General features: G+C 38.6%; 2 protein-coding genes across 10 annotated transcripts in view; both read left to right on the top strand.

Annotated features, from left to right (window-relative positions):
• LOC110043483 (3'-5' exoribonuclease HELZ2-like) overlaps positions 1-9,937 on the top strand; it is a 67,003-nt gene extending 57,066 nt beyond the window's left edge. For all 6 annotated transcript variants that reach the window (XM_089290206.1, XM_089290207.1, XM_089290205.1 and 3 more), the window contains 6 exons: positions 1,922-2,211; positions 2,684-3,010; positions 4,563-4,799; positions 5,638-5,797; positions 6,168-6,335; positions 9,002-9,937. In XM_089290206.1, coding sequence (XP_089146332.1) covers positions 1,922-2,211; positions 2,684-3,010; positions 4,563-4,799; positions 5,638-5,797; positions 6,168-6,335; positions 9,002-9,105 — 1,286 coding nt within the window. In that variant the 3' untranslated portion in view covers positions 9,106-9,937. The remainder of the gene's footprint in view (positions 1-1,921; positions 2,212-2,683; positions 3,011-4,562; positions 4,800-5,637; positions 5,798-6,167; positions 6,336-9,001) is intronic.
• Positions 9,938-16,663: 6,726 nt separating this feature from the next.
• LOC110043474 (3'-5' exoribonuclease HELZ2-like) overlaps positions 16,664-27,151 on the top strand; it is a 35,603-nt gene continuing 25,115 nt past the window's right edge. Inside the window, exons 1-15 of one of the 4 annotated variants that reach the window (XM_089290195.1) lie at positions 16,664-16,841; positions 19,926-19,982; positions 20,108-20,144; positions 20,518-20,694; positions 21,351-21,387; positions 21,561-21,700; positions 22,335-22,397; positions 22,897-23,073; positions 23,633-23,669; positions 23,997-24,094; positions 25,095-25,187; positions 25,865-25,951; positions 26,474-26,528; positions 26,626-26,688; positions 26,795-26,887. In XM_089290195.1, the coding sequence (XP_089146321.1) occupies positions 19,939-19,982; positions 20,108-20,144; positions 20,518-20,694; positions 21,351-21,387; positions 21,561-21,700; positions 22,335-22,397; positions 22,897-23,073; positions 23,633-23,669; positions 23,997-24,094; positions 25,095-25,187; positions 25,865-25,951; positions 26,474-26,528; positions 26,626-26,688; positions 26,795-26,887 (1,201 nt within the window). In that variant the 5' untranslated portion in view covers positions 16,664-16,841; positions 19,926-19,938. Of the gene's footprint in view, positions 16,842-17,496; positions 17,561-18,683; positions 18,764-19,925; positions 19,983-20,107; positions 20,145-20,210; positions 20,695-21,350; positions 21,388-21,560; positions 21,701-22,334; positions 22,398-22,896; positions 23,074-23,632; positions 23,670-23,996; positions 24,095-25,094; positions 25,188-25,864; positions 25,952-26,473; positions 26,529-26,625; positions 26,689-26,794; positions 26,888-27,151 lie in introns of those variants that run through there. The other 3 variants (XM_089290196.1, XM_089290197.1, XM_089290194.1) reach the window with 3 other exon arrangements.

Here is a 27,151-nt window from a genome sequence, read left to right as displayed (position 1 = left end):
GGGGAGGTGTCCCAACAACTTATGGCCAGGGTTGTAGGTTTACACTAGGGGAAATTGTTCCGGATTCGTGATGAATCCGGAACGTTTTAGTGCCTGATTGATTTTGCCGTTTACACAAAAGTGGACGAATCCGAAATAAAAACTTCCCGGTTTGGTCGTGTCTCCGGAGATTTTGAATCCGTAATTTAAAGTGGGAACTTTGAATCCGGAGAGTTTTGTCGTGTAAACGATTTTCTCTCGAATCCGGATATTTTTCCCCCTGTGATCTTTTGAGTTTGCGGTGCAACGAAAATAGCGGAGTACATGATTCAGTCGTAGTCGAGTCGTAGGCACATTGATGGCCATTTGATGGCGGTCACTGGGTGATTACCTCGTGCTGTTTCAGGTGTAGGTAATCACTTTTATAATGAATAATGCTATACTCCTCAGAAACCCAATTTAAACTTTACTGCCCAGATGACGACGATGGCAAAGACCAGAATAAATACTTGGAGGGACCTGACATGATGGACAACCGTGGTCAGCGAGTTGAAAGAAAACTTCAGACTGTCTCAACCTACCGCTAGCCTTATTTTCGGAGGCATTTTTTTTCTCGTTGTCGAGGCAACAAACTGCTTGTTAACCATTCCATCATGAATGTTCCCGAAGTTATCGTCGTGTGTAAACGGTTAAGAATCCGAATATCCTTTCACTGTAAACCCCTACTAATCCGAATACTCTAAAACTGATGAATCCGGGAACTTTTACGAATCCAAAAAAACTCCTTTAGTGTAAACCTAGTCCTAGATCGACCACTGTAATGTTCATTTGTCTGCCAGTGTTATGATCTGCAAATTTCAGTTAATTGATGAAACAACCAAAGTAGAAAAGATGGATTTTTTTTCACGCAGTTAGTAGTTTATAGAAATTATGGTATTTCCACTTGACTTTATTTGTCAGTCAATGCTTCAATTGCCATAAACCATAGAGGATTGGTTGAGTGTATCTCTAAAACTGCCACTGCATTGTAAGTTATCAGTGAAATCAATAAAATAAACAAGTGTTCAAATCATTTCCCGGAGTACTGTAGTAACGTTCTTTATCAGGGATGTCGTGGGTGTTGCAATGCACATGAAAAAACATATATATTTATACTAACTTAAAAAAAAAAAAATTTCCATTATTTTATCCACACAACGTTTCAAAAATTGCTTTCATCGGATTGCTGGAAACAAATATTTTACTCGAGTGGCTATCCGCGTCACGCAATTGTTTACATTCCAACGGCGGATTTTGGGCAAAATCTATGAGAAACACAGGCCAAGGCGGGCGACTTGAAACCATTTGCCCAGAGATATTTTTTGATATCCTAAGAGGTGGGTGTATATTTAACCCGTAGAAAGTATTTTTATGGTATTTAAAGTTATAGCCCATAGAAAAATATGGCAATGTTTTTATGCAATAATTCTCTTGCGACACACTGTCAAATTTTGCGTGTCAGTTTGATCTCTTTTCGGGCTCAAAACTAACTTTGATTTATTTTATTTTTCGCTCAGTCATACCACGAAGACCTCAGTGAACTGAATATAAAATCCATTGAAAGATTGTCAAGTAGCTGTTCTGCCGAGCGCGAAGCAATCAAATATTCGGAAAATTCAGCAAAACCGGAAGTAGATTTTGAGCCCAATCTGGTCGAAATCGTTTTTGGCGTATTTCTGTCAAAGAAAGCTGTATTAGCAGAAACTAACTATGGTCCGTTTCTATTCTTACTAGGACCTATCTATGGACAAAATACAAGCAAAATCAATTTTTCGACTTGTGCCATTGATAGGCGATTTAGGTCCATTTTTATAGGCATTCACTCTTAAAGCCCCCATACCTCAAGCCAAAGTTGTACGTTCAATACTCATTTCCGTTTTTTGTTCTATTTCTTCCCCTAAAGAATACATGCTTAAAATTCCTGGCCTCAAGATCATCCGTGTGTATGGCGACCGTAGAGAGCAGGCGGAGTTTCCAATTCCTAACAAACGCCAACCACTAAAAAATTCAACGGACGACGAAACTCAAATTTCAAATGAGGGTAATGAACTGAAAGCAGTCTCACTACATCACGTCATTCGAAGGGATCCCTGTCCGTTTGCCACCGAGCTTGGAGAGTATGAGCGCAAATTTTATGATGATAGGAAGAACGATCTCAGGACCAGTGACAAAGAAGTCGAAGAATACCGCGAAGTAAGAATCGTACTCCTTCGAAGAGACGGTTTTGATTTCAATGCGTCGAAGCTCTAGAATAATAACTCTTTGTTTCAGTAGCAGAACGGCAATGACTTTACTGTCTCCATGTTTGGGCCCCTCCGAAGGGCACAAACATGGCGTCTCCATGGCGTCTTTGAATAACGTGCGAATAACAAACCGCACAAACCTAACTCTCGGCGACATTGTTTACATATCAATAATCTATCATATCCCAGATTCTTGACTAAATTATCGAATGGTTACCATTTCTATTTTTGATGACGTGATAATGAAAACCGGCAATATTTGTCCGAGCCTTGCATTGGACTGACACTTAATTGGTTAGGCCGAGAATTTGGCTGTTTAGTCATAAGGAGTCCAAATTATCTGGTGAAGCTGGATATATGCCCAATTTGTGAGTTTTTAGTTCTGAGTTTTTTGTTCTTTTTTATTCTTTTGCTTTCACAAGCTCATCGGACAGGCCGAAAGTTGGGCTCTTCAAAAGTCTGGAGTCCAGATCATCCTTTGTACATGCGCAGCATCGGGAAAACCCAGGCTAACCAGATCCTGTGACAATATCCAACAATGCATTGTGGATGAATGTGGCATGTGCATGGAACTGGAATCCCTCGTGCCAATCGCGTACTCAAAAGCGCGACAAGTGGTTTTGATTGGTGACCACAAACAGTTACAGCCGGTCATCCAAGACAACTTGGCAATGACACTTGGAATGAGTGTATCTATGTTTGAGAGGCTTTCTGAGCGAGCTAAGATGCTAGAGCTGCAGTACAGAATGGTAAGAGAAGAACCTGTCCTCAGTATATCATTATCTATTGTTAATCTATTGTTTAACAGCACAAAGCGATATACGTGGCACTTAAGATTTATCGCTTCGGATCCCTAACATGAAAACTTCAATAATTCTGTCACAATATATCTCGCACACGTTTTCCCGCGCTTTGCGTAGCTGCATGAATGTGTTTACTTCGAGTTTTTATGGGTTAATTAGATAGTACGCGTCCTGCATTATTGGCTAAAGTGATTACCTTGGTTTTGTTTTTAGACACTCAATTGAAAAACACTTTAAACACTCTTAGCAATTTGTGATTCAACTACATGTGGCTGTTTCCTTTTATTTTTATTTTTATTGTTTATGAAATCGAAATAAAGAACTGTTGCCAGGATTAAACGTAGCAACAGAGCCATAAACCATTAAAATTCGAGATTTCGGCTGCCGGTGTCCAGACTTCAGTAGCCCTCGAAGGCTGTTGGTCGGCACTCGAAAGCAAAAACAAAGAGCTTTGTTTGTGTCTTTTTTTTTTTTCCTTTTTTTGTTCATACTTTTTCGCCTTGTTTATTTTACATCACCGGCTCATAAAGCAGTGATGAAAAGAATGAGTATCCGTAAATTTCCGGGACAGTGTGTACTCCATAAGCGTCTTGAAGATCGGTTCGCAGTTTTATATGTCTTTTGAAACATGCCGTGTGGACGACATGGAATTGAGTAAGGCTAGAATGGAAGCCTGTATTTTTGGCATTATTTTATGGAAGGTGCAAAATCATCGACTTAAGTTAAAACAGGATAAAACCGAGGTAGTGGTGTTTTCATCTGACCATTATTGAGGAGATTGTCAGCTGATCTTCAACTGCAAAAGACAGTCTCCTTCGCAGCCGTTATTAGGGTCGTCACGCAACGCTTCTGGGAGAAGCGTTGCGTGACGACCTTAATAACGGCGGCGAAGGAGACTACAAAAGACAATACTTGGTGATTCTATGTCCATGGTTGCTGTCCTCATACTACTGCCGTGTGCAAATCTGCATTCTTCCACTTGCGTAACATATCCACGATTAGGAAGTTTCTAACGACTGAAACTACTAAAACTCTGGTACATGCCTTTGTAACTTCAACGATTGATTATTGCAACTCTTTGCTATATGGTGCCTCCTAAATATTTGTTGCATAGGCTCCAGCGAGTGTTCAATTTCGTTGCAAGAATAGTTTACCAGTCTGAAATATACGATCACATAACGCCTCTCCTCATGCAACTTCATTGACTACCCATTGATATTGAACAGAGAATAAACTTTAAAATTCTACTCATTATATTCTTTAAAGTGCTACACCGCTTATCGCTTTGGTTATGCTGCCTCCGTCAGTACTTTTGATCTGCACACATTGCCATTTATCTTTAATTTCACAAGATTCATCAGTACCATTCAGCGACCTCAAATGATGAAGAGAACATCTTGGCGTTGCAGGCTAACTACTTCTCATACGCTTGAAAATATTAATATCAAGAAAAACAAGGTCAACGTGATATGTTTTGCTTATCTTTTGCTTTTCCTAGCAAGAAGAAATTTGCAGATTTCCCTCTGAGTACTTTTATGAAGAAAAGTTAAGGACAGACCCGTCGGTTCCAACCTTGGATCGTCGTTTACGATCCTTTTGGCCTGCTCCTGCGAAACCGGGACAGAACTTTCCAATGGCATTTTGCCATGTTGAGGGAGAAGAGGAAAGCAGTTCCATCAAGACGGCACATAGTAATGAACAGTCAAAGGCAAATGAGAAGGAAGTCAGGAAAGTGGTAAGCTTGATGCTATCAAAATGTAACTTATGACTATAGTTATCAAATACTTATCGGCAAGAGATTATCAATCTTACCTTGATAATCTCTTGTTATCGGTTATTTGGTATTTCAAGAATTGCCCTTTCTCAAATACCATCGAAATATCTAAAGGTAACTCGATGGTTACCCAAGCACACCACATGAAGCCATTGAATTTGCAGCTGGGAAGTGCTAGTGTTGGTTTAAAAAGAAAGTCTAGTAAGATGTAAACACCCTCAGGAAGTCTGCATTTAGATTGTATGCTGAGCAAACATGCATCACACGGAGAAAAGTGAAAAATTGAATGAGATTAACCGATCTTCTCTGAACTAATAACAGCCTACTCGCTGCAGTATATAAAAAATTAGACCACCTCTGTGGGCTTACAGGCGCAACAAACCTCGCGGGATGTTGGGAGAACGGCTAACGGCTCGTGATTTACAAGCTTTTCTCGTGTTCTCCCAACATCGCTTTAAAGCTTAAAAACATCTATTTTTGTTTCTAACAGAGCGTCACTAACACTTTTAGCTTCGATCATCTTTCCTTCGTTTGGATTGCAATTAACTCAACGGTATAGCTAACTAACTACACACGTTTTTCCTTACCTTTCGAATGATGTGAGTAATATTAGCAATACAAAACCAAAACAATTGTGGAGAACGTACAGATATTGGCTGTAAGCCCACACTCAGCATTAACTTTACTTGGATTTAAGGGTGAAGATTGCGGGGGATTGGCGGGGGGGGGGGGGGGGGGGTGAAGGCCATGGACAGCTACACGAGATCATCTATATTAATGCTGAAGTATTCTTTGTCAGTTGCAAGTGGCAAGATCCTTAGTCTACAGATACGACGTGGATGCGTCAAAAGTCGTGATTTTGTCACCTTACAGAGAACAGCGAAGCAAAATTAGCGAGTCTTTAAAAAAAGTGTACAGGTGTAAAGATATCCCCGTCACAACCATCGTAAAAAGCCAGGGTAAATTCACTTTTTTATGCTTTCTTTGTATTTTGTTAACGTCTGCTTTTAACTGGAAATCACAGGTATCCCAATTAATGCTTCACATTATTAGCGCAGCACATCCCATATATAATGTATGCCGCGGTTTCCAGTCTGTATCGAGTATTTCTTTCTTTCACTTTTTTGTTGTTTATTGTTGTTTTGGTTGTTGCTGTTATTGTTATTGTTGTCGTTGCTGTTATCGCAATTGTTGTTGTCGTTGTTTTTGTTTCTGCAACGTTATCTCCTCTTCACCTGATAGCGATCTAGGCGGCGCCAGTGAAACTTGTTAATCTAAATACAGCGATATGATGTGTAATTTACACACCTATCGAAAATTGATTCTCAGGCAGTGAATGGGATTACGTCATCTTATCTTTGGTGCGCTCCTTGAGTAAGGACGACATTGAGCCTGAGCCTTCACCTCAATGGCGGCGGAAGCATTTGGGTTTTCTAACAGATGAACATCAAATGAATGTGGGGCTTACTCGAGCTCGAAAAGGACTTTGTATAATTGGTACGTAGCATCACAAAATACTTTGTTATTAGTAAATTTGCTTTTGGTTTTTCTTTCATTTCCTTCATTTTTCTTCTGATCAAAAGAGGACGCCAGAGTTAAAGATGGCATGCGAGTCTCAGGGACACTTGCAAGCTATATTTGTCTACTGCACTCTGGCCCCTTAACTGCTGAAATTCAGCAAAAAATGCTTTTCTCTGTTAAATTGATATCGGTTTTCTTTAATAGTTCGCCTAATTGAAACTTAAAAGACATTTCCACATATCATAAACGAGTTAATGTTATTGAACTAGCATGTGGTCTGGTTTTGGAAGTCGGAAACGTGGTATCCTAGCTGGCCTTTACATCGAACGATCCGGATTCGAGCCCAGGGCGGGGTCGTTGCGTTGTGTTCTTTGATACAACACTTTACCCTCGGAGTGCGTTTCCCCAACAACGGGTATATAAATGGGTACTGGCGAAACAATGCTGGTGATGAGTCCACAATGGACAATCATCCCATTTAGCTAGAGGGGGTAGTATTACTCCTAGTAACTGGGATAAACTCCGTCGGTGAGGACCATTTGTGGCCTTTTCTTTAGTATTTGTACATCACTTGACATAAGAGAACATGTTAAAGAATTAGTTCTGCTTAGCGTGCGTATATCGAGTTATGGATGCACGCGGGAGGTTTGTGGAGCACGAAAGAAGCGTAAGAGCTGCTCGAAGCGATAGCCGAGAGCAACTCTGGTCTTCTTGAGTGTTCTCCAAACTTCCCAAGTGTATCCATAACTCGATATAGTCACAGCTAAAAGCATGGACCAATTCTTTTATTCATTTCATTTTTACATAGTCCTGATGATTGTAACTCGTTTTAGGTGCCCCAATTAGCAGCAATGCTAAATCTCATTGACACATAAGTAAAGTTATTATTATTATTATAACGATGATGATGATGATGATGATGATGATGATGATGATGATTTATAACAAGGCGACAACAACTTGGACACTAAAACATCTTTTATCTGTGATTGACTACAAAGTTCTCACAATGCACAGTGAAGGAAAACAAAGGTCATTGGAATCCTATCACGCCACGATAAGTTGAGCAAGAGTTGAACAAAAAAGCTTGACCTGGTTTCTAAAACTGTTAATGAAAAATTCGCTTCTTCTAATTAATTATAATGAAAACGTAGGCAAACAAAGTCAAAAATACTCAATGAAAATGTAGACAAACAAGGTCAAAATACTCAAGTTTAAGTAAACATCTTAGCTTGGCAAAAGTCAAAGAGGCTCGAGATAGGGTTTGGATTGTCCAAGATTGTTCACATTGCCGAAACTTAGACAAAAGGAACTTGCACTAAACTGAACAGCTAAATTGAAACTGCACACGTCATGTTATATACGTACGGCCGTGCGTATATAGAGGTTTCGTTCATGATGGCTCAATAGGACAAGCGCGCGCTATGTATTAAAAATTAGATTAGGAGCTCGAGATTTCTATTTAAACAATACAGTGTTTCTGTCTACGAGCTATCGGCTGATAGTTGCCCCGCGGAAATTTGATGTTCTTAAAACAACAATTTGTCCGAGGAGCGAAGCTTCGAGGGCAAATATTCTAGTTTTAAGAGTAGCAAATTTCCAAGGGGCAACTATCAGACCGATAGTTCCGAAACATAAACACTCTATTGTCTTTATTGTTCACCACTAAATTTTCTTCCGCGCACCAGTTTAAAAAATCATGTTGAATTATTTTCAACTTTTTTAAATGAAAGCCATGAAAGGCAAATGTAAAATTTGAAAAAGAAAACCAACAAAAACCCTCTTAATACAATTTCAACTGGTTATTTTCTATAAGCCAGTTTGTTTACAGAATATTTTCACGGACAAGTACTATCCATCCGGGTATTTTCCTCGGACGGGCACTTTGGGCTGATAGTGTCTCTCCACGGATGAACACTATCGCGTCACGTGATCAGTTTAAACCAATAAGAATCGAAGAAAATTTGGTGGTGAACTATAACGCGTGATAGTTGACGAGCGCGCAGCCCTAGTCAACTATCGCGCGATAGAAATCGAGAGTATAAATCTTAGTATAAATTTTAGTATACTACTAGTCGTTCAAAACGTAATCTAAATCCTCTTCACAGACACGTAGAAAACGTCTAGAAGCGACCGTCATTTTGTTAACAAGGGCAAACTGCTGCGCTATTCACTATCCATCACAGAATAGATAGTGAGCCGCGTAGCCAATCAGAAGAACGGCATTCGTGATTGAATGCTAGTAGATTTATACTAATATAATATAGATAGGACCTTGCGCGCGCTCTGATTGGTCGAAAACCCATGTTTTATCAGAGTATAAAACATAGAAAAAGCGCGTTTTATTGTTTTTCGCCACATTACTTCTATATCATAAAGCAAATGAAGAAGCTTAGGCCGTGCATTACACTCCGGACATTTGAGAACAATCGAGAGATGTAGAAAACAGTCGCCTACGGCTCGTGTTTTCTACATTTCCCTCGTGTTCTCAAATGCCCGTCGTGTTTTCTCACAGGGTAATACACGGCTTAGGCTTCTTTGTTTGTTGAATAAAGCACATTCGCTGGGGTGTTTTTGTTATTTATTTTTACCCAGTAATGCTAAGTCAATTTCCATTAAACTTTCCCTCTGTATCTCTCCAGGTAACAAGAACCTACTGCAGCATCATCCTATGTGGAAGAAGTTGCTAAACTTCTATGAAGAAAATCATTGTCTGGTAGATGAATCTGAATGGCCCAGAAACTGAAACTGAAATTGCCAGATCACCATACGCATGATCTATACAATTTCCATAAAATTAGTCAAGGTGGTTCTGTCTGTTAAAGTGATTATGGCATTATATAGAAATGCCGAAGATAAAGTCAACGCAGGTGGGCAAATGCAAACAGAAATAACGCACTAAATCATTCACTGCTACTCGTAAATTTTAGATATTCAACAAAATCGATAACGCCTTCTCTTAGTTTGTATGCCTTCTCTTACACTATGCTGAGCTTGCAGACCGAGTCGACTCGAAAGATCTGGGATAGATCATTTTATTTTTAATCAGGTAATAGTCTTAGAATGCCGAGATCTAGAATCTGCTGGAATTACGCGATTTGGCCGAAAACTAACCTTGACTTGAATGAGCCTTTGAGGTTTAATTTTTGGTCAGGTGCATGGTTAGAAAAGAACAGGTTCTTTTTTACACAAACCAGAAATTGAAACGTTCTGTAAATAGTTTTTATTTTGAAGGTTCTTAATTAGACAAGAAAAAGTAGTGAGCATTTGCAATGGCAATGGCCTTACAATTTTCACGCCGTATATATTTTGCATTTTACCAATTAGTTTTAATTTTACTCCTTTTCAATTTTCTACAAAAAATCCCATTATATGGATTGAGTGCACATGTGCAGCTTGTATAGGGTGGTACATATGGAGGAGAATATTTATACGTACTTAATTTACAATTTATTTGTCAAGAATGTGAGACAGAAAGCATTGAGTAACTTAAATAAATTTTCTACCTGCATTTTCATTCTGGTTAAATGAATCTCAAATGTAGTACAGCACAAGTGAAATAAAGTTTGTGACATATATCATTTGTTAATTTTGGAAATTACATGAAGCAATCAAATATAAACACGAATAATACTTGAATCATAACAATAGAAAAGGTCAAGAAAAACATGAATTCAACATTAGGTGCAATAGGCGATTGCCATGATGGCGTCATTTGACTACAATTACCAGGATACTTCACTGTAAACAGTGAATCCTTCACTTTTTCTGTTTCTTATGCTAATCAGGGCAATTGTTATTTAAACCCCACTGGGAATTCAAAATTTAAATAATAAAGAAAAAACGAAAGGAATTCTGGTAGTTGTAGTCAAATGACGACTATGTGCAAATCTGCTATTAGATATCTTGAAAAATTTAAATAGAACATAGCCAATTAAATCGAAGTTTCCCACGTTTGAAATTAGCCGAAAATCTATTCCCTCGTCGGTATGAACTATCAAGGGATTTGGATGGGGTATGCAAGAGTGTGCGCATGCGAATTCGTCCTCTTGGTGTTCTTCTTTGGAGCCGACTCACTTTTATTTGGGGTTTTGCGGCCTTCAGTGAGTAGACGACAGTAAATTTACGGTGTTTTTATGGTTTTGCTTTTGTTGTTTGCTCGCGTGTAGAAAACATTTTCACAGAATTTAAACGAGAGCATCAATCAGCCGAGGTATGCCAATAGATCCCTTTTGTGCAATCTCCTCTCATGTATACGTGACTGTCAACTCGTGTGTTTAAATATAATGAAAATTATAATAATTTTCAACCATGTGACATAGTGAAGATTGCTGTGGGAATGCTATGAGCGCATTCAGGTCGCATCTAATAAATCATGAAGACTGAAATAATCTTGATTCAAGTGCAGTTAATCTTAACATGCGTATCAAGGATTGGGTATTTGTACAACTGAAAAAGAGTGGTAGTACTGATTCATCCACCTTAAATCTACTAACGACGGTGCTGCGAGGAGGAGGAGGAGGAGGAGGAGGTCATCGCGAAATGAATTGTGAACGCGATCGACCGCTTAAGAAGTTTAGGTAACGTACTTAAAAATGGAGAGCAGGACATGCTTATGCGCTCCAAGTACCGTGAATGAGAAAGATTCTGTGAAGGCATTTTAGAATTCCATTTTTAGTTTTATTTTCATGCTTCTCTTCCATCGAAAGCATGTACAAAATACGTACAGGGTGTAAGTGAAGGAAAGCACTTGCATGAAAAGTGCAATCCTCGTTTACGCGTAATGTTTCTACGCTGCGGTAATGCAAGCCGAAACTCGTACCTAGAACCCACTTTAATTTTCAATAACGCGGAGTCTCTGGCTAAGTCCAATTTTTTTCTTCTCTTTTAGTATGCAAAGAGTGCTCAATTTCCATTGTCAACCAAACGACCAGCAGAAGTCTGTGAATTGCAAAATCAAAAGAGTCATGTTCTTTGTTCTCGTGATATTTTTGTTTCGTTTCCTCAGAAACGAAACGGTATTGTTTTCAGTTCAGGGGTGAACTATTTACATAGTGATTTGACATATCCAATCAGAGTAAATTTCGTAATTGTTGATGTAAATACGGTGGAAATTCGGTCATCGCAACAAAATGTGGCGTCCCGAACATTTCAATTTCTGCTTTATTCGAAAATGGGGAATTACGACTGAAACTCTCGTTTCTTGTTATTAAAATACACAGGAAAACTACACACTGGACTTCTATTTGGATAGTAATAGTGAAAAGGAAGTTTATTTTGGAGGTAGAGAGACCGCCAGACCACGCGATTTGTCCACTAATGCGATATTTTAAGCCGATGAAAGCAGTTCGTTTTGTTTGGTTCAACGAAGAAATAGTTCTGTTTTCCGTTTCAGAGTGATTTATTGACATAGTGAGTATGAATGTTATCAGCCGGTAACGCTTGTAATTCACAAGGTAAACATGTTCAACAAAAATAACTTGTTGTTGTTTCGTTTTTTCAGAAACGAAACAGTATTGTTTTCAGTTCAAGGGTGAACTATTTACATAGTGGGGGTAATATCCAATCAGAGTAAAGTTCGTAATTGTTGATGTAAATGCGGCGGCAAAATTTCAGCCAAAACTCGGTGCATCGCTACAAAATGTGTCATTTGCAACATTGCAGTGAAACTCTCGTTTCTCGGTATTATCTTACACAAGAAAACTGTGAACTGGACTTGACAGTGATAGTGAAAAAGAAATACATTTTCGAAGTAGAGACACCGCCACACCACGCGATTTGTCCACCAATGCGACATCTTAAGTCGATGGAAGCAATTAGTTTTGTTTAGTTCAACAAAGAAATGGTACTGTTTTCCGTTTCAGAGTGATTTATTGACATAGTGAGTATGAATGTTGTGAGGGTAAACGCTTGTAATTCACAAGGTAAACATGTTCAGCAAAAATAACTTCTCGAAACTAAATTTTACTTCGTGACACGGAAAGAAAATGAAATTTAAAATGTCATGCAGGTAGAAATAATTGGCGACTTAAATGTTCCTAAGTCTACTGAAATGATGTATTCTAGAGAAACGAAGATATCTGTTTCCGTGCTTGATTTAAATGTGATTAAGATCACAACTACGGCGACATAATTTTGGTCAATCAGAACACTTGTCAGGAATAACAATCCCGCCCCTTTTCTGTGGCTGTTTACGGGAAAAGAACACGCACGTGGAGCGTCTGGACGATACTACAGATACGACATATTGTGGAAGGTAACTAGTTCATCATATTGTAATTTAATTAACGTTGGTATAGTGCAAAATAGGCACACCAGTGCTAGAAATAATATTTCTTCTTTAACAGGACATGTGTCCTTTCAAATCTTCATTTTGGTCGGACATCTTATCAATTTGACCGGACATTAATTTGCATAATTGATTAGCATAGTTAATTAGCATAAGAAAATTTATTAGCATACTGTAAAGATTTTCAATACAAATCATTCAAAATTGCATTTAAATTTGATTTATTTATCATTTATGACTAACTAGTTAACTTAATTTACTAGATGACTGCACCGATCTCTCCTGGTTATCTCCTGGTTATATGTTCTTCAAGCAAACCTAGTTTTCTACTGAATGTTACCATTAAAGGGACACAGTCACCTTTGGGACCGCGCTGACCTGAACATTTAGGTTTTCTCAGTTTGAAAAAAGTTCACCTCAACCTGAAATCAAAGTACATCAAGAAATCCGCTTCAATCTTCGCAGTGTTTTGCTTGATTTTCAATCGTTTACTGAAAATCCTGTTTTTGAATGTTCTTTTGCTCATCCTATGATATTATTTATATCATATTTGGTTTAAAACAGTATGGATCGCGTCTCTGTAATGTGCAAATTAGCTATGAAATGGTATCTAATGTGCAAGTGCGCCAGCTGACTATGTCCCTTTAAAGCAGGAGCCCATCTCTAAGAGTGTGCAACTACCCCAATTATTCCTGTCCTGGCGTTTTTACAGACCCATCTATTTTTAATTTGAATTTACCGCGAATTCAGATCCCCGCAGGAACCTCAGTGACTAATCACAAGCACAGACTTTATAATTTCGCTGGAACATTAGGTCGACATGTCCACCTGAGGCTGCCATTTTTTCCTTACCGCTGCGCGTTCACGTAGACCGGAAAAGACCTTTTTCGTGGGAAAAGAAGCCTAAAAATGAAACGGTCTGTAAAAATAACGTGACATAGGCTTAGTATGGGAGTTGCAGGCTCCTGACCAGAGTTGACTCTAGGGTACATACATTAAGTGCTAAAAGCATATTGCAATGCATGTAATGCATAATAGGGCGATTTCTGAAGAGTAATTTATTTGGCAAATACAGGAAAGATGAACGCTTCTGCTTTACGATATGGCAGGAGCCCATAATGCGCTCCAGGATATGGCTCAAACTGTCAGAGTCAAGGGCCCAAAAGTAAAAAAATTCTTGAGTAGCCATTTGGCGACTGTGATAAAAATCAAGTAGGAATTTTGTTCAGAAAAGAACTCAATGAATAAAATCTGTTAAGAAAAAATTTCCAAGACTTTTTTGGTCGCTAATGTAATGAAGGATTCGTGCATTACAAGAGACACAATTGGTAGGTATACGTGACGTACTCAATGCTCAAGGGTTTGTAGTGCATTATAGGGCGATTTCAAGCACGATCCATTTGCAAGTTTTCCGATATGAGGGAATCCTTTACGGCAAAGCAAAAGGATAGATTGCTTTCTTTTCTTATGCCGAATGTTATAGAAGCAAAGATCTTTAACTATGTAATTCTGGAAGGACATAATGTCTGAGAAAATAACCGTTACTGATCGTCAACACAGAGAAACATAAAGGTGAAGAATGATCATCGCAGTTAATTTTCCAATTTAAGCAATTGGAAAGAAGAAGCCTGAAAAAAATCAGGGCTTCAACGGGATTCGAACCCGTGACCTCCGCGATACCGGTGCGATGCTCTACCAACTGAGCTATGAAGCCACACATCGGGAGCGAGGTCAATTAGTTGAGTTCATATCCCGTTGAAGCCCTGATTTTTTTTTCAGGCTTCTTCTTTCCAATTGCTTAAATTGGAAAATTAACTGCGATGATCATTCTTCACCTTCATCTACAACCGCAGTTCATATATGAATTATTTCATATAAACTTCACATCATTTCACTCCTCACGGGAAGATATGAACTCAACTAATCCCGTTGAAGCCCTGATTTTTTTCAGGCTTCTTCTTTCCAATTGCTTAAATTGGAAAATTAACTGCGATGATCATTCTTCACTTTCATCTACAACCGCAGTTCATATATGAATTATTTCATATAAACTTCACATCACAGAGAAACATAGTCGCCATTATGGTAGCCTGGGAACGCAGACGTATTTTCGGCTGTCAATTAAACCAGCATTTTTGGTCGCCAAAGATGAAATTTTAGCCGCATTGGCGACCGTACCGGTCACAATTTCGAACCTTTTAACAATGTATCTAACTAAATTTTATGGATGGACAATAACTTGGTGTTGGTCCGACCATAATGTGAAATTGGCCGGACATATTTAAAATTTGGTCGGACAATGTCCGACGACCGACTGTTATTTCCAGCCCTGCACAATATGGCTTTTTTATGAGATTTTCTTCATATCTTAGGAGTCGACATTTTCCAGATTTAGTTGAATTTCTCGAATTTTCCGCCACAATTCCAGTAGCTTTACTTCTTAGAGCGCACTTTTAAAAATAATAAAATTTGTATTTCGACATACCGCGGCATTTCAAAAGTTGGTTTCCATGAAAACACTGATAGCATTTGTATTTTAGCTTCATAATATTCAAGCGAAAGTGGAGGAATATTTGCACAACTATCGTCATACATGAGGCGTCCTTTTTGAAAAGAAAAATATACTGCGTCACTGACTACGAAACACAGAGTACCGCATTCATTCGAGTCAAGTACTGCCCGGTGCAAAGCGGCGCATTAGCACATACCCCCTCACCCCAGGACTTCTCATGCACAAGATATCAAAACCCCAGCCTTTCTCAGACTTTGAATATCTTTCCGGAAACGAAACACTATTTCTTTCTGAGAAATAGCTTCTTGTTGGGAAAGAAACCAACAATGATATCTTAGTCCAAGAATTTAGCCAATCAAATCATGTGTCTCCGGAACCACCATTTCCTCGTGCCAAGGCTCCACCGGGTCAGAGAGACGAGCTAGTCTGGGGACGAGAATTGGAAAAGTTATCTATATTTACCTCTTCGCGCCTGTGACGTTTACAACTTTGAGTCCGTAGAATCCCTTCAAAAATATTCATCCTTTCACGTTACTCGTCCATGTCCCATCCGCAAAGAAATAGGAAGTAGACTGAACAGCAATGATGTCTCAAGCTCGTAAATGTTGATTTGTAGCCACGTTTTTCTAATCAAACTTCCGTTAGTTGGTTCAATGAACACTGGCAAACACGGGAAACGTTGAATCCACTAACTAATTTAAACATACTACTCTAATAATAATAATAATAATAATAATAATAATAAAACAATCTTTAAAGAGGAAGCGCCCGTCACGTAAATACGTGGTTTTCAGGGAGGTCCTCTATAAAAATAAAAAGTATTAAAATCTAAAATAAGAAATACAAATATCACAGATCTAAAATATAAAATATACAATAATTAAAACTACTAAAACTACCACAACTACCTACTGTCCTAAAAAACTAATTAATTATCTATTAACAATACGTCGTACATCTAAAAATATTTTTTTTAAAATGTTTATTCATAAAGAACCTTATAAGGTTTTTCTTAAAAATTGTGCATGGCATTGGCTTTCCTAAAAATACTGGGAGAGACATCCAGTCATTTGTAAAACGGAGGTTTTTACAAATGACAACTCTAGAGACAACTATTTCGTTCTGTGGGAGGAAATACCACCACGATATCTTTAGTTAATTTCTCATTCTTCTAAACATCTGTCCTTCATGACATTACTCGGTAATAAAAACATAACTTCTTTGTCTAGTCGTAAAATGTAAATATTAGTTCACTGTGACGTGTTAACGTCACGCTGTGAAACCTCAGTAAAATTTCCATAGCCTCCTGAATCTGCAACGTACAACAGAGAGAAACCAAAATGTATAACACGTACGCAGAACATAACTGCCTTCAGTTCAAAATTAAAATAATGCTTTAGTAGCTTGAGAAAATAATTGTAATTATGCAATAGTACATATATCATCATAACATGCCATTGTTAGGTAAATGATATGTTGAGACACGTTAACCAATCAGGTCAAGGAGCACTGAGTTTCCCAGAAAAGAAGCCGGAAACTTCAATCTTTCTAGGAAAGAAAGAACAAGCTATTTTGAATTTGGTCTTTGACGAGGCTATTATTTGTTATTCTTCTACTGAGCACAAACCCAGGTTATACTCCACACGTCTAAGAATCAGGGAACTGAAGACATCAGCTCCAGGTATGTAAATCTCAACAATTCATGTTACGTTCAAGTTTAAATTGTTATGACTGCTATTCGTCCGCCAGGTCCCTGCATGTCATTATGTTCCGACGACCGAGAAATTATATAATACTTGAAGGAGGAAATTCGTAAGAAGTACCAAAGACGATCTATATTAAATTGGCGATCTGTATTCATTCACCTTGGCCTGCCCTCGCATAATGCACATACCTGTTCAGAGAAACTATTTCCTGCTGTTTTGCATTACGATGTATTTTTTATAGGCAAGTGTTAATGTCAATTGAAAGTGCCTTATATAACTGCGGATTAAAATTTGGAAATAGCTACCAAGTAAAACGGAGTTGATGTTACTGCTACAAGGCTAGTACAACGGTGCAGACAGTATGTATCAGTCCTGATAAATATGAATAGTCTGCATCTTAAGACTTGTTGTCAAAGTTATAAATTATCGTTTAGAACGACCTATCGACAATGCGACAATTGTCATATCAGGACTGATGTTTGGAACAACATATCAGCACTGACATTTGGGTTACAAGTCAATTCCAGCTTTATACTGCATACAGTATGGCAGTAAACAGCCTATGAAGAAACCGAATTTATGTAGATTAAGTAAAATCGTTTTACCCAGTCTGCCACTATCGAATGAAAGTAGCCGCGCATGCGTTACAGTTTTATGAACTGGTGAGGGTAAGCTCAAAAAACTGAAACATCAGGTAAAAATTTCTCTTTATTCAAATTTTAAGTTCAATTCTCCGTTGTTTAGGCACGTATCGTCACCTATGTAACCCCAAGGCCCGTAGCCTACTTCAACAAGAGATTATTAATTTGTCTAATGTTGCATTGTGTCTCACAATCGAATGAGCACTGGCAGGCAGATTGCATGATGCCTGTGGAATTGGCGTCGGAATGATACAGTGATTTTTAAAATTAATTCCGATTGCCAAAACTTTCCACTGCGACTTTCCGCTGCGTGAAAGCCAAAATATTCTAGAGTATTCTAGGGTCGAATACGTGATTGTGACGCAATAGAATCCTAGAGTATTCAAGGCGCACACAATACGTGACGTTCACCTGGAATATTCGTATCGAATATGGTGGAATACGCTCCGTTCATAATCGTTCGTGGATTTTGGTTAAAGTATACCACACATCTGTAGTACTCCTAGAGTATGATGGCGAACCCTTTGTAAAAATAATTCTATGTAAGAAGGTAACAGTTCGGGCGTATATAGCATTCTTCTGGAAGCAGAACACTACAGAACACTTGAAGTGTGTCGTTTAGAATACCCTTAAAACCTCACATATGCGTCAGTATTCAAAAATGAACACGTTTCATACTTCGCATGAGTCTCTTGTCCCAGTCGAACACCACAGAACACTTGAAGTGTGTCGGTTAGAATACCTTAAAACCTCACTTATGCGTCAGTATTCAAACATGAAGACGTTTTGTACTTCGCATGAGTCTCGTGTTCCAGTCGCAAACTCTCGAACAACTGGGAGTATTCGAAAATGTTCGAGTCATAAACGATCACTATATCTTCGAAGAACATCTAATGTAACATTAATCTACCAAAACGTGGCCCGTATGATTTATCGAACATTTCGAGTCATTCACGAGTATTCAATTTGAATACGGAAAAACAGGCCGGATTCTAATAGAATATTCCAAGTGTATTTCTAGTTAACCGTAATCGAATACGTCAGAACATTGCGGTATACGCGGCGTGCGCCGATCCGTATTCGAGCGAATTCGGGCCCGAATATTTGGCTTTTTGCGCAGTGAATTCAGAACCAGAAAACTTAAAAAACGTGGCTATCAGAAGCTTTAAACTTGTAATTTAAGCCTGCAAGACAAATCAATTGAAAGGGAGTTTCGCTTTCCGTCGATTGCCTCGGATTCGACCATTCCAACTAAGGTAACTAATCGGGAGATTCTCCTGATAAGGAGTAGTTTATAGCTTATATACTGAAGGCATGAGCAGCAAGGATGCATCACTGTTCGTGTCTCCTCGAGAATGCTCTTTATCCGTGGAAAGATCTGCAATAATTTCAAGTCGGTTCAGTATAAACCTAAAAGTCCATCTTGTTTACTGAGTCAGGCTTGCTTCAAAAACAGAGCAAATCCTTTTCGTCAACTTGCGTTGCAGCTAATATAAGTGAAATTTATCAAAGCAACGATTGTCCATATAGTTCAGCCTTAGCCTCGACGGCCCAGTTAGGTAGGACAGTCAGGGTAGTTGACGGCAACGTACTCACCGGTTTAGTGCTGCTAAGAATTAAGGATTTTTAGAACACAGTCCCGCTGCTATTTCGCTGCTGTTAGCACAGATAAACACATTCCCTGTTGCACTAAGTGTGAAGCTATGCTACTCAGTGTAATATTGCTGTATAACCGGCCTGTAACCATACGGCAGATTTTGAAAATAATTTTTCTCTTCAGACGTTTTTGTCATTTTTCTCTTCACACGTTTTTTGTCGGCAAACTCGTACAGACAAAATTAAACGTTATTTCGGCACGAGCAAAGGAGGTCTGCGGAAATGTGCGGTACTAATTGAACGTTTTAAATAGAAAGGAAAATGTTACTAGGGGTTTTAAACTTAGATAGTTCTGCTAACTTTGAACTAACTCTGGGAATATGTGTCCGAGCTCAATTCCGGGGAAGGATTGCGACTGACTCGCATGGAGTTTTGGACAAGGCGGACATTGAAAGTTTTTGAATCGCTCAATCAGTTGAAAGCAACATTCCTAGCCATAATTTAATATCTAGTTTCACTGGAAAATGCTCTGATTCACTATACAACACATATAAATTTGCCTCTATACTAATAGCGACTCAATTTTCAAAAAAAGATCACAGATATTTTAGCTTCTTTGCAGTTGGTTTGCGTCTTACATTTGGGAATAATGAGCCGATTCTTTCAAAATGAATCCAATGAGTTAATGCTGCATTGTCGAACACCTCACTGCATCTCTTATATTATTCTAATATGCACAAAATCAGTGTGAACGGAGCTCTCTATGGTTTACTTGCAAAAGAAAGATCAAATAGTTGAGGCACATCCTTTCTTAACTTTCAGTCTCTGTGTTGGAATGGCACAAGGTGGACATTCTTCCGGGATGGACGAGGAAGATGGGTGAGCTCCAGCGTTAATATACAAATAACAATCCAATATGTTTCCCGGCAGTACAACTTACACTGTCTTTCCTCTTTCTTAATATAAGCATGAGTTTGTATTTTCTTTTTATCTCTGAATTACAGTGAAGAGACTGAGGACTTCATACCGCTTCCCTTTATGGTAAGGATCGAAGACGCCATCGAACGCCATTTGTTTATAGAGTTAAGGGTTAAAGTGAAACCGAAAACTTACCGACCGCACGGGAACGAGTTTGGTGGTTCGTCCCTTTTTATCTACAACTTTATTTCTTACTACAATGCTGAAGTTACTGAATTTTGTATATCCTGCACCCGGGTTTTTTGAAATTTTGAGGCAAACTGAGTTTACGACAAACACATGCATATTATACAAGACATACAAGCAAGACAAAAACATTGCCAATCTATTCCTTGCGCCGCGTAAATGCAGCTTTCCTTGCAGTTTATATTCCCTTACTTTTAAAAGTCATCTATCCTTGTCTCTAGTTACCGCCGTTTATCGATCGCATTTGCAGGATCCATTTTTATTGGGATTTAAGAAGGAGGGTGATGAAAAATTTCAAGCACAGCGATATGAAGAGGCAGCAGCGTTTTATACTTTCGCGTTGAATTACCCAGCTTTACCTTTCATGGATACTTCTGCCATTGCCGAAAAGCTTTTTCGCAAGAGAGCCGTGTGTTTCTATAAAATGGTAAGTTTATCTCTTTAATGAACATAACTCCAGGTACAATTTGAGGCAATCTGATTTTTCCACTCCTAGGTATAACTCTGTAACGCACGGTAGTCACTCACAGTGATGTTTAGGACCCAAATCATGGGGAGACCGGTCTTCGGATCACAGATCAGCCAAAACACTTAATAAGTTTAAAAGGCGCATTCGTGGCAAAGATGTGATTAAGTAAATAGAAGCAGGCTACAAGGATTGTATCCTCTGCTCAACTTGACATTCTTAAATCTTATTAGTAATTAATTATTTTTTTACATAAGTTCAGCTATCGATAGTTACCTATAATGTTTAGCTTTATATTTAAAACATTTTAGACTGCATTTTCTATTATTCATATTTTAGTGTAGATATCTTAGTCTTCTCAGTTTTGTACGTATTTTGTATTAGTCTGTGTCCCCTTATCAGTATCGCTTTCTCCCAGGCTACATGGTTTGACACTTAAATAAAGTTTATTGTTATTATTATTATTATTATTATTATTATTATTATTATTATTATTATTAACTCCACGAGGCATGTAACATAGCTCTCGAATAGAATCGACTTTTATTTATTGCATCAAATCTGGTGATAACATTTTTTCGGCATCACTGACAACTTATACATGTTGTATCACACAGGGCAAATATCTTGAGGCCATCCAGGACTGCGAAGGAGGTACATATAAGTTAGTTGTTGGCTTCCGTATCTACCGCCTTCCTTTTTTTGGCGGATGTCTTTTCAATTAAGCTTACTTTGTCAGCATTTGAACGACATCTCCCCACAATGCATTCTGTCCTTAATTTTATACTGTCCTTAATTAGATTCTGTAATGTTATTATCTCTTTTAGCCATTGAACATGCAGATTGCAGCAACAATAAGAATTTGCTGGCAAAATCTGTTTTTATCAAGATGAAAGCAATAGTGTGTCTTGGAGATTTTGTTCCAGCCTTTAAGTTAGCAGTGTGGTGCAAGCATTTGAGGCCCAATGTAAGTAGATCTCACAAATATGTACTATAGTAATGTTACTTGTCATCAGTCGATCAGGTGACTGTATAAACAATAGAGATTATGATCAGAGAAAACACTGATCGGGCTCATGCAAGTAAGGGTTCTTTCACGAATTATTTGCCCGTTTACCTGATAATGTCACTGCTTTTCCCTTGGAAGGAACTTTAACCAAGCTTTTTCATTTATTTGTTTTTTTCTTTGTTTGTTTGTTTGTTTGCTTGTTTGGTGGTTGGTTGGTTGGTTGGTTCGTTCGTTCGTTCGTTGATTGGTTTGTTGACTGGTTGTTTGTTTGGTTGGTTGTTTATTTCTTTGTCCACCTGTTTGTTTGATTGCTTGTGTGTTTGTAATGCTTGTCTCGATCTGCTTGTTTGCTTGCCAACTTGTTTGCTCGTTTGCCTGTTAGCCCGTTTGCTTGTTTGCCTGTTTGCTTGTTCGTCTGTTTTTGTTCGCTGGTTTGTGATTTGCTTGTGAGTTTCTTTGTTTTGTTTTTACTTGTCCAATTAAATTGTGATTCCTTGCTAAGTGAAGCTGCTGGCCAAGCGAGTAGTTTGTGATTTATATTAGTTTGCCCAACGGCTAATTGATGATAAATATATTCCTATCGTTTCTCCAGTGCGAGAAAACCAAGGAATGCTTGAATGATCTAAAGGAAAAACTGAGAGAAGCATTTACAAAGGCAAGTGAATTAATTGCAGCGCTAGGCAGAGAAGGTGTAACTCAGGAAGCTGGAACTGTCTACAGGCTAAAACATGCTCCCAAACATTACTCTTTTTTTTTACCGCGTGATTGTCTCCGTGATTAGTGCGCTGGACTTCAGATCAAGCAGTCCAGGTTTGAGCCCTGGCTTGCTGTGTCGTGTTCTTGGGCAAGACACTTTACTCTCGCTGTGCCTCTCTCCACCCAGGTGTATAAATGCATGGGGAACGGCGAATTTAATATTGGAAGGTAACACTGTGATAGACTACCATCCCATCCAGGGGGGAGAAGAAATACTCCTAGTAGCTTCATGCTATGGAAACCGGAAATAAGTGACGATCTGATGGTCCAGTGGGCTAGAACGCAGACTTTACCTACCTTCATTGATTGAGTTTTAATTGCCAGAGTTTTATCCATGTTATAATGGTATAATTTCATACATATACCTAAAACATTTTTCTTTGTCTCTCTCTTTACAGGATCGTTCTCTGATTCATGAAGTTCTGGAGACAATAATTGAATTCGCCGAAATGTTAAACATGGACGATAACACTCGTGTACTCGCTTTAGAAAGTTACACTGAGTTACTGGATTTGTTAAACTTTATGTTTCTACATGGAGTTCTATTAAGGCAGGCTGAAATCCTAATGAACCTGGTAACAATTTTAATTATTTCATAAATAGGAAGCTTTAAAATCACTTGGTATCCTTTCTCTCTTGATGTCTTTATTTAACTATTTAACAATTAAATTATCAGCTCAAGATTTTTATCGCCCGACAGTTGCCGAGGGCGAGGCCCGAGTCAACTAAAGTTAACTATCACGCATAGAAATCGAAATGGAATAATCTAATTGTTTTAGTGTAAATTTACTAGTCATTCAAAACTTTATCTTACTCCTCTTCACAGACGCTTCGAAAACGCAAAGTAGCGGCCGCCAGTTTGTTAACAAGCGCACACTGCTAGGCTACTCGCTATATACAACAGAATAGATAGTGCATAGCGTAGCCAATCAGAGAACAGCATATATACGTGATAGAACGCTAGTAGATTAATACTAACTGAAGCTAGTGTATGCACAAACTGTAAAGATCGACTGCTACAATTTATACTGAAGACTATTGTTAAGAGTGTATATTTTAAAAAGGTCTTTGTAGTAATTGATCTTAAAAATTTTTTTCGAAGGATTAACTTCTGCTTTTGTTTATTAATATCAGGGGAGATACGAAGAAGCAAAGGATACTTGTGCAAAAGGTATGTAACGCGAGTTTCCTTGGCCATTTCTTACATAAAAAGTCTGAAAAAGAACCTTCTCTCCAGATTTCTCCGGCGTAGTGTGGACGGGGCCTACATTGAACACTGCTCTCTTTTAAATCGTTTAGTGTAAGTGATTCACAACTGCGCTAGAGTTGTAGCCTTATCAAAAGGAGACACCACCCGCTGATCTCTGTAGAGCTGTATCACATCAGTATTTGGACTCGAATCTCAGATGGTTTCTGCGTGTGGTATGCCCTGGCTGGACTGGTAGTTGTCCTGGATTGCGTGTAATAACTTCACGTTTTTTTTTGGTTTTTTTTTCAGTACTGTGGTTAAGAAGCGATAACCTCGAAGCTTTAGAACTTATGGCTGAAATTATAGAACGCTTGAAGGAAAGCGAACTGAAACAAGCAAAAGAAACGGTAGTTATTTATAAATTTATTGTGTACATTGATTAAAATGAGCTATTGTCCGTAACTTAAAAGCAGCTCAATTTCTAGATTATTTACAAAGTAGCAGCCTACTCCACAAACAGTTCACAAATATTCCATATTATAACAAGAAGACGCTTGGGGATCGAACGTATTATTAGACGAATTTATACAAAATTTACAAGAGATTTTACCAGACATTTGCAACTTTTTTTCGTGCAGATTTCGAGAGTACCACCACTGAGAGTGGCTCGCTGCAATGCTCTCCTTTGCTTTAACCACGAATAACAATCCTCCGTAGGAAAAAAGATGGCGATTGGTACATTTACCCATAATTCTTAGCGCACGAAAACCTTAACAACATTCATAAAAACGTACAGAAACGTGATAAAATCTTCAAACCTAGGTTACTCAATATCCTTATAGCAAAGTGGAAAATGTCGTAAAAATTTGGCTTTCTTTGTGCCCTATAGGCTGTGTTAGGCTCGCAAGGTATTGTGGTAACATGTACAGCCGCCATCTTTTTTCCTACGGTGGATTAATACTTAGCGGGCAGGCATCCGCTAACTAAGTCACGTGTAATGCATGTTTCTGTTGCTGTTGTTGTTATTGTTGCCGTTTGCCTTTGTTTAATTTCTTTTTCCCGAAATCAGTCAGGGATGTTTATAAATAAACAGTGAATAACCCAAGGAAGTAAGCAAAGAAGTACCCCATAACTGTAAGTGTGACTGGGGGAACCCTCCCACCATTGGATATTCGTTATTTATCGTGTCCTTTTCAAGACAAGATAATATTTTGAGTGTACGTCATGGTGGTCGTTGACAAGGGCCGATGATGTCATGCAGAGTAGCTGGAGGTTTTTTTTTTTTTTTGGTTTTTAGATATATTAATAACAGTAAAAAACAAAAAAACTGGAGCGAGCAGTATCTACCCACACCTCCACCCGCCATTAGTTCTTCTAAAGGAGAAGCAATTTTTCTCTTTCACACAGAAAAAGACGAATGCGGTCAAAAGAGGGCCATCTGAAATAGAAATTAATGGTGCAGCAGCATCATCTATGGACAGCCAACCCTTATTGTCTGAGGTAGCTGGCCCTGCTGGCTTTTATTAAATTACAATACGTTAGATTCTGTTTATTTCATATAAAATCAGATAGGTGAGAAATATGATTAAGTTACTCGTCGGAATAGCTAGTAGTGAGGAGACCGGAATCTTGGAGGCAGCGTGGCCGAGTGGTTAGAGCGCCGGATTTGAAATCCGTAGGTCCCGGGTTCAAATCCCGTTCTGACCGCTAGCTGATCTTGTTCTCGGTAGCCCCGGGTTCAACTTCTCAACTACGCTTGTAAATAGCCAGCTGGTCTGCCTCCCGCCAGTTGGGATTCTTAACCTAGCTATGTTTATTTGAATATTTATTTATAATTGTTTGTTTACATTGGTCCTGAAAAGCCCCGATGGGGAGTGGCCAATTACGTATACATACATACAGTCTTCGTTACGTGCCACCACTGATCAGGTATCGTCCATGGGGTGGTCTAGTGTTTAGTGTGTGAGATATTCAGGAACGAGAGGTCTGATATTACTCGATACAGTGGCCCTCCTTTCCACGTGTTGTGGCTTTATGCTAACGATCCAGAATTCACATTCCCTTTGAATGGAAAATGCTTTAAGACTTTACAATACCGACCACTAATACGCTCATAGCCTTTCCTGATTACTATGTTCAGCCACCTAAATATTGGAAATATACCTTTTATTTCACAGGTGGAGTCATCGCCAGCGAGTTTTCCTGTCGAGAACAGTAAGCAGATCAAACCTGATAATGATGTCATATTGAATTCGGAGGAAAAGGTATGAAACATTTCTTACCTCCCATAATGCTTTGGTTACTTAAATACAGAAGCATCCTGTCGATGGTGCCTGCGTATCGATTCCTTGCCACTCTACAAGTGTTAATAAAACTCAACTTCTTTAGTTTCTTGCGCCCCCCCCACCCGCAAAGTGGGGGGTTGGGCCAGAATGAAATTCAACACCGTCATATAATTAACAATTATTTCAGTCACGCTTATTGGATATGAGATGGTAGACAGCCAACAAAGCGCGTAACGCCGCCTTGGCTAAATTCATCTCATATCCAACAAGCGTGAGCGGAATAATTGTTTTAACGACGTCCTAAAAATGCAGAAAACTAAAATAAAATAGAAATAAGATCTCCCTAAGAAATAACGCGGACACTTACCATATTTGTAGAGCATATTATAATGCCTCATTACCCATGATGGCTAAGCCAATGAACAGTCTAAAATTGCATTATCCAATGATCCAGTTTTTAATAATCATTGAATAAGACAGTGCCTTATATTTATAATTCAGGAGCAGCTTTCACAAGTGACAGAAGAGAATCCTTTGGCTGTTGCAATAACTGATGGTAAGTTACCTGTCATGTTCATTTTATACTTGCCCGAATGAGTATGAGTACTCTGCGCCAATTGATATTAAATTCATGATGGTCCTTTTTTAAACAGTACTAGAAAAGATGGCGGACTCAGATCAAACGCAAAGTGAATACGCGGCAGCAAAAGAACATGGTATTATTTTCCGTTCCGCGATTTTATTTGTTTCAAGCATCTCAACACATAAACGGTTTGAAATAGTTTCAACTTATGTTTTTCTTTTTGTTTCCTTATCTTCTAGAAAAAGCAGAAAGGAGGAAGAAGAAAAACAGGAAGAAGAAAGAGAGAAAGAAAGAAAAGAGAAAAGCCCAGCAGCTAAAGGAAGGTTCTTCAGGTAAATGGCATTTGTTAGTGTTGTCATTTTTATCAGCAAAATTCTCCTACGTTTCTAATGTTTGCTCCAAGGGTGTGATGTGCATGCAGTTGAACCTCACTATCTCAAATTCTTAAGGGAAACGAAAATAGTTCGAGACATTGGCGGTCCGAGAAAGCCGATAGTATATGACTGAAAAAGTTTACCCGAGGAAACGTTATTTGAGTTCAAGATTATTTGAGACCAGGGAGTTCGACATAACCGAGTTGGAGGAAGCGAGTTTTT

The sequence above is a fragment of the Orbicella faveolata genome, unplaced genomic scaffold, assembly GCF_042242905.1.
Source record: "Orbicella faveolata isolate gen_17 unplaced genomic scaffold, um_ofav_v1 contig_2, whole genome shotgun sequence".
Classification (NCBI taxonomy): domain Eukaryota; kingdom Metazoa; phylum Cnidaria; class Anthozoa; order Scleractinia; family Merulinidae; genus Orbicella; species Orbicella faveolata.
Note: the sequence above shows the minus strand (reverse complement) of the source record. Positions and strands in the feature narration are given on the sequence as shown.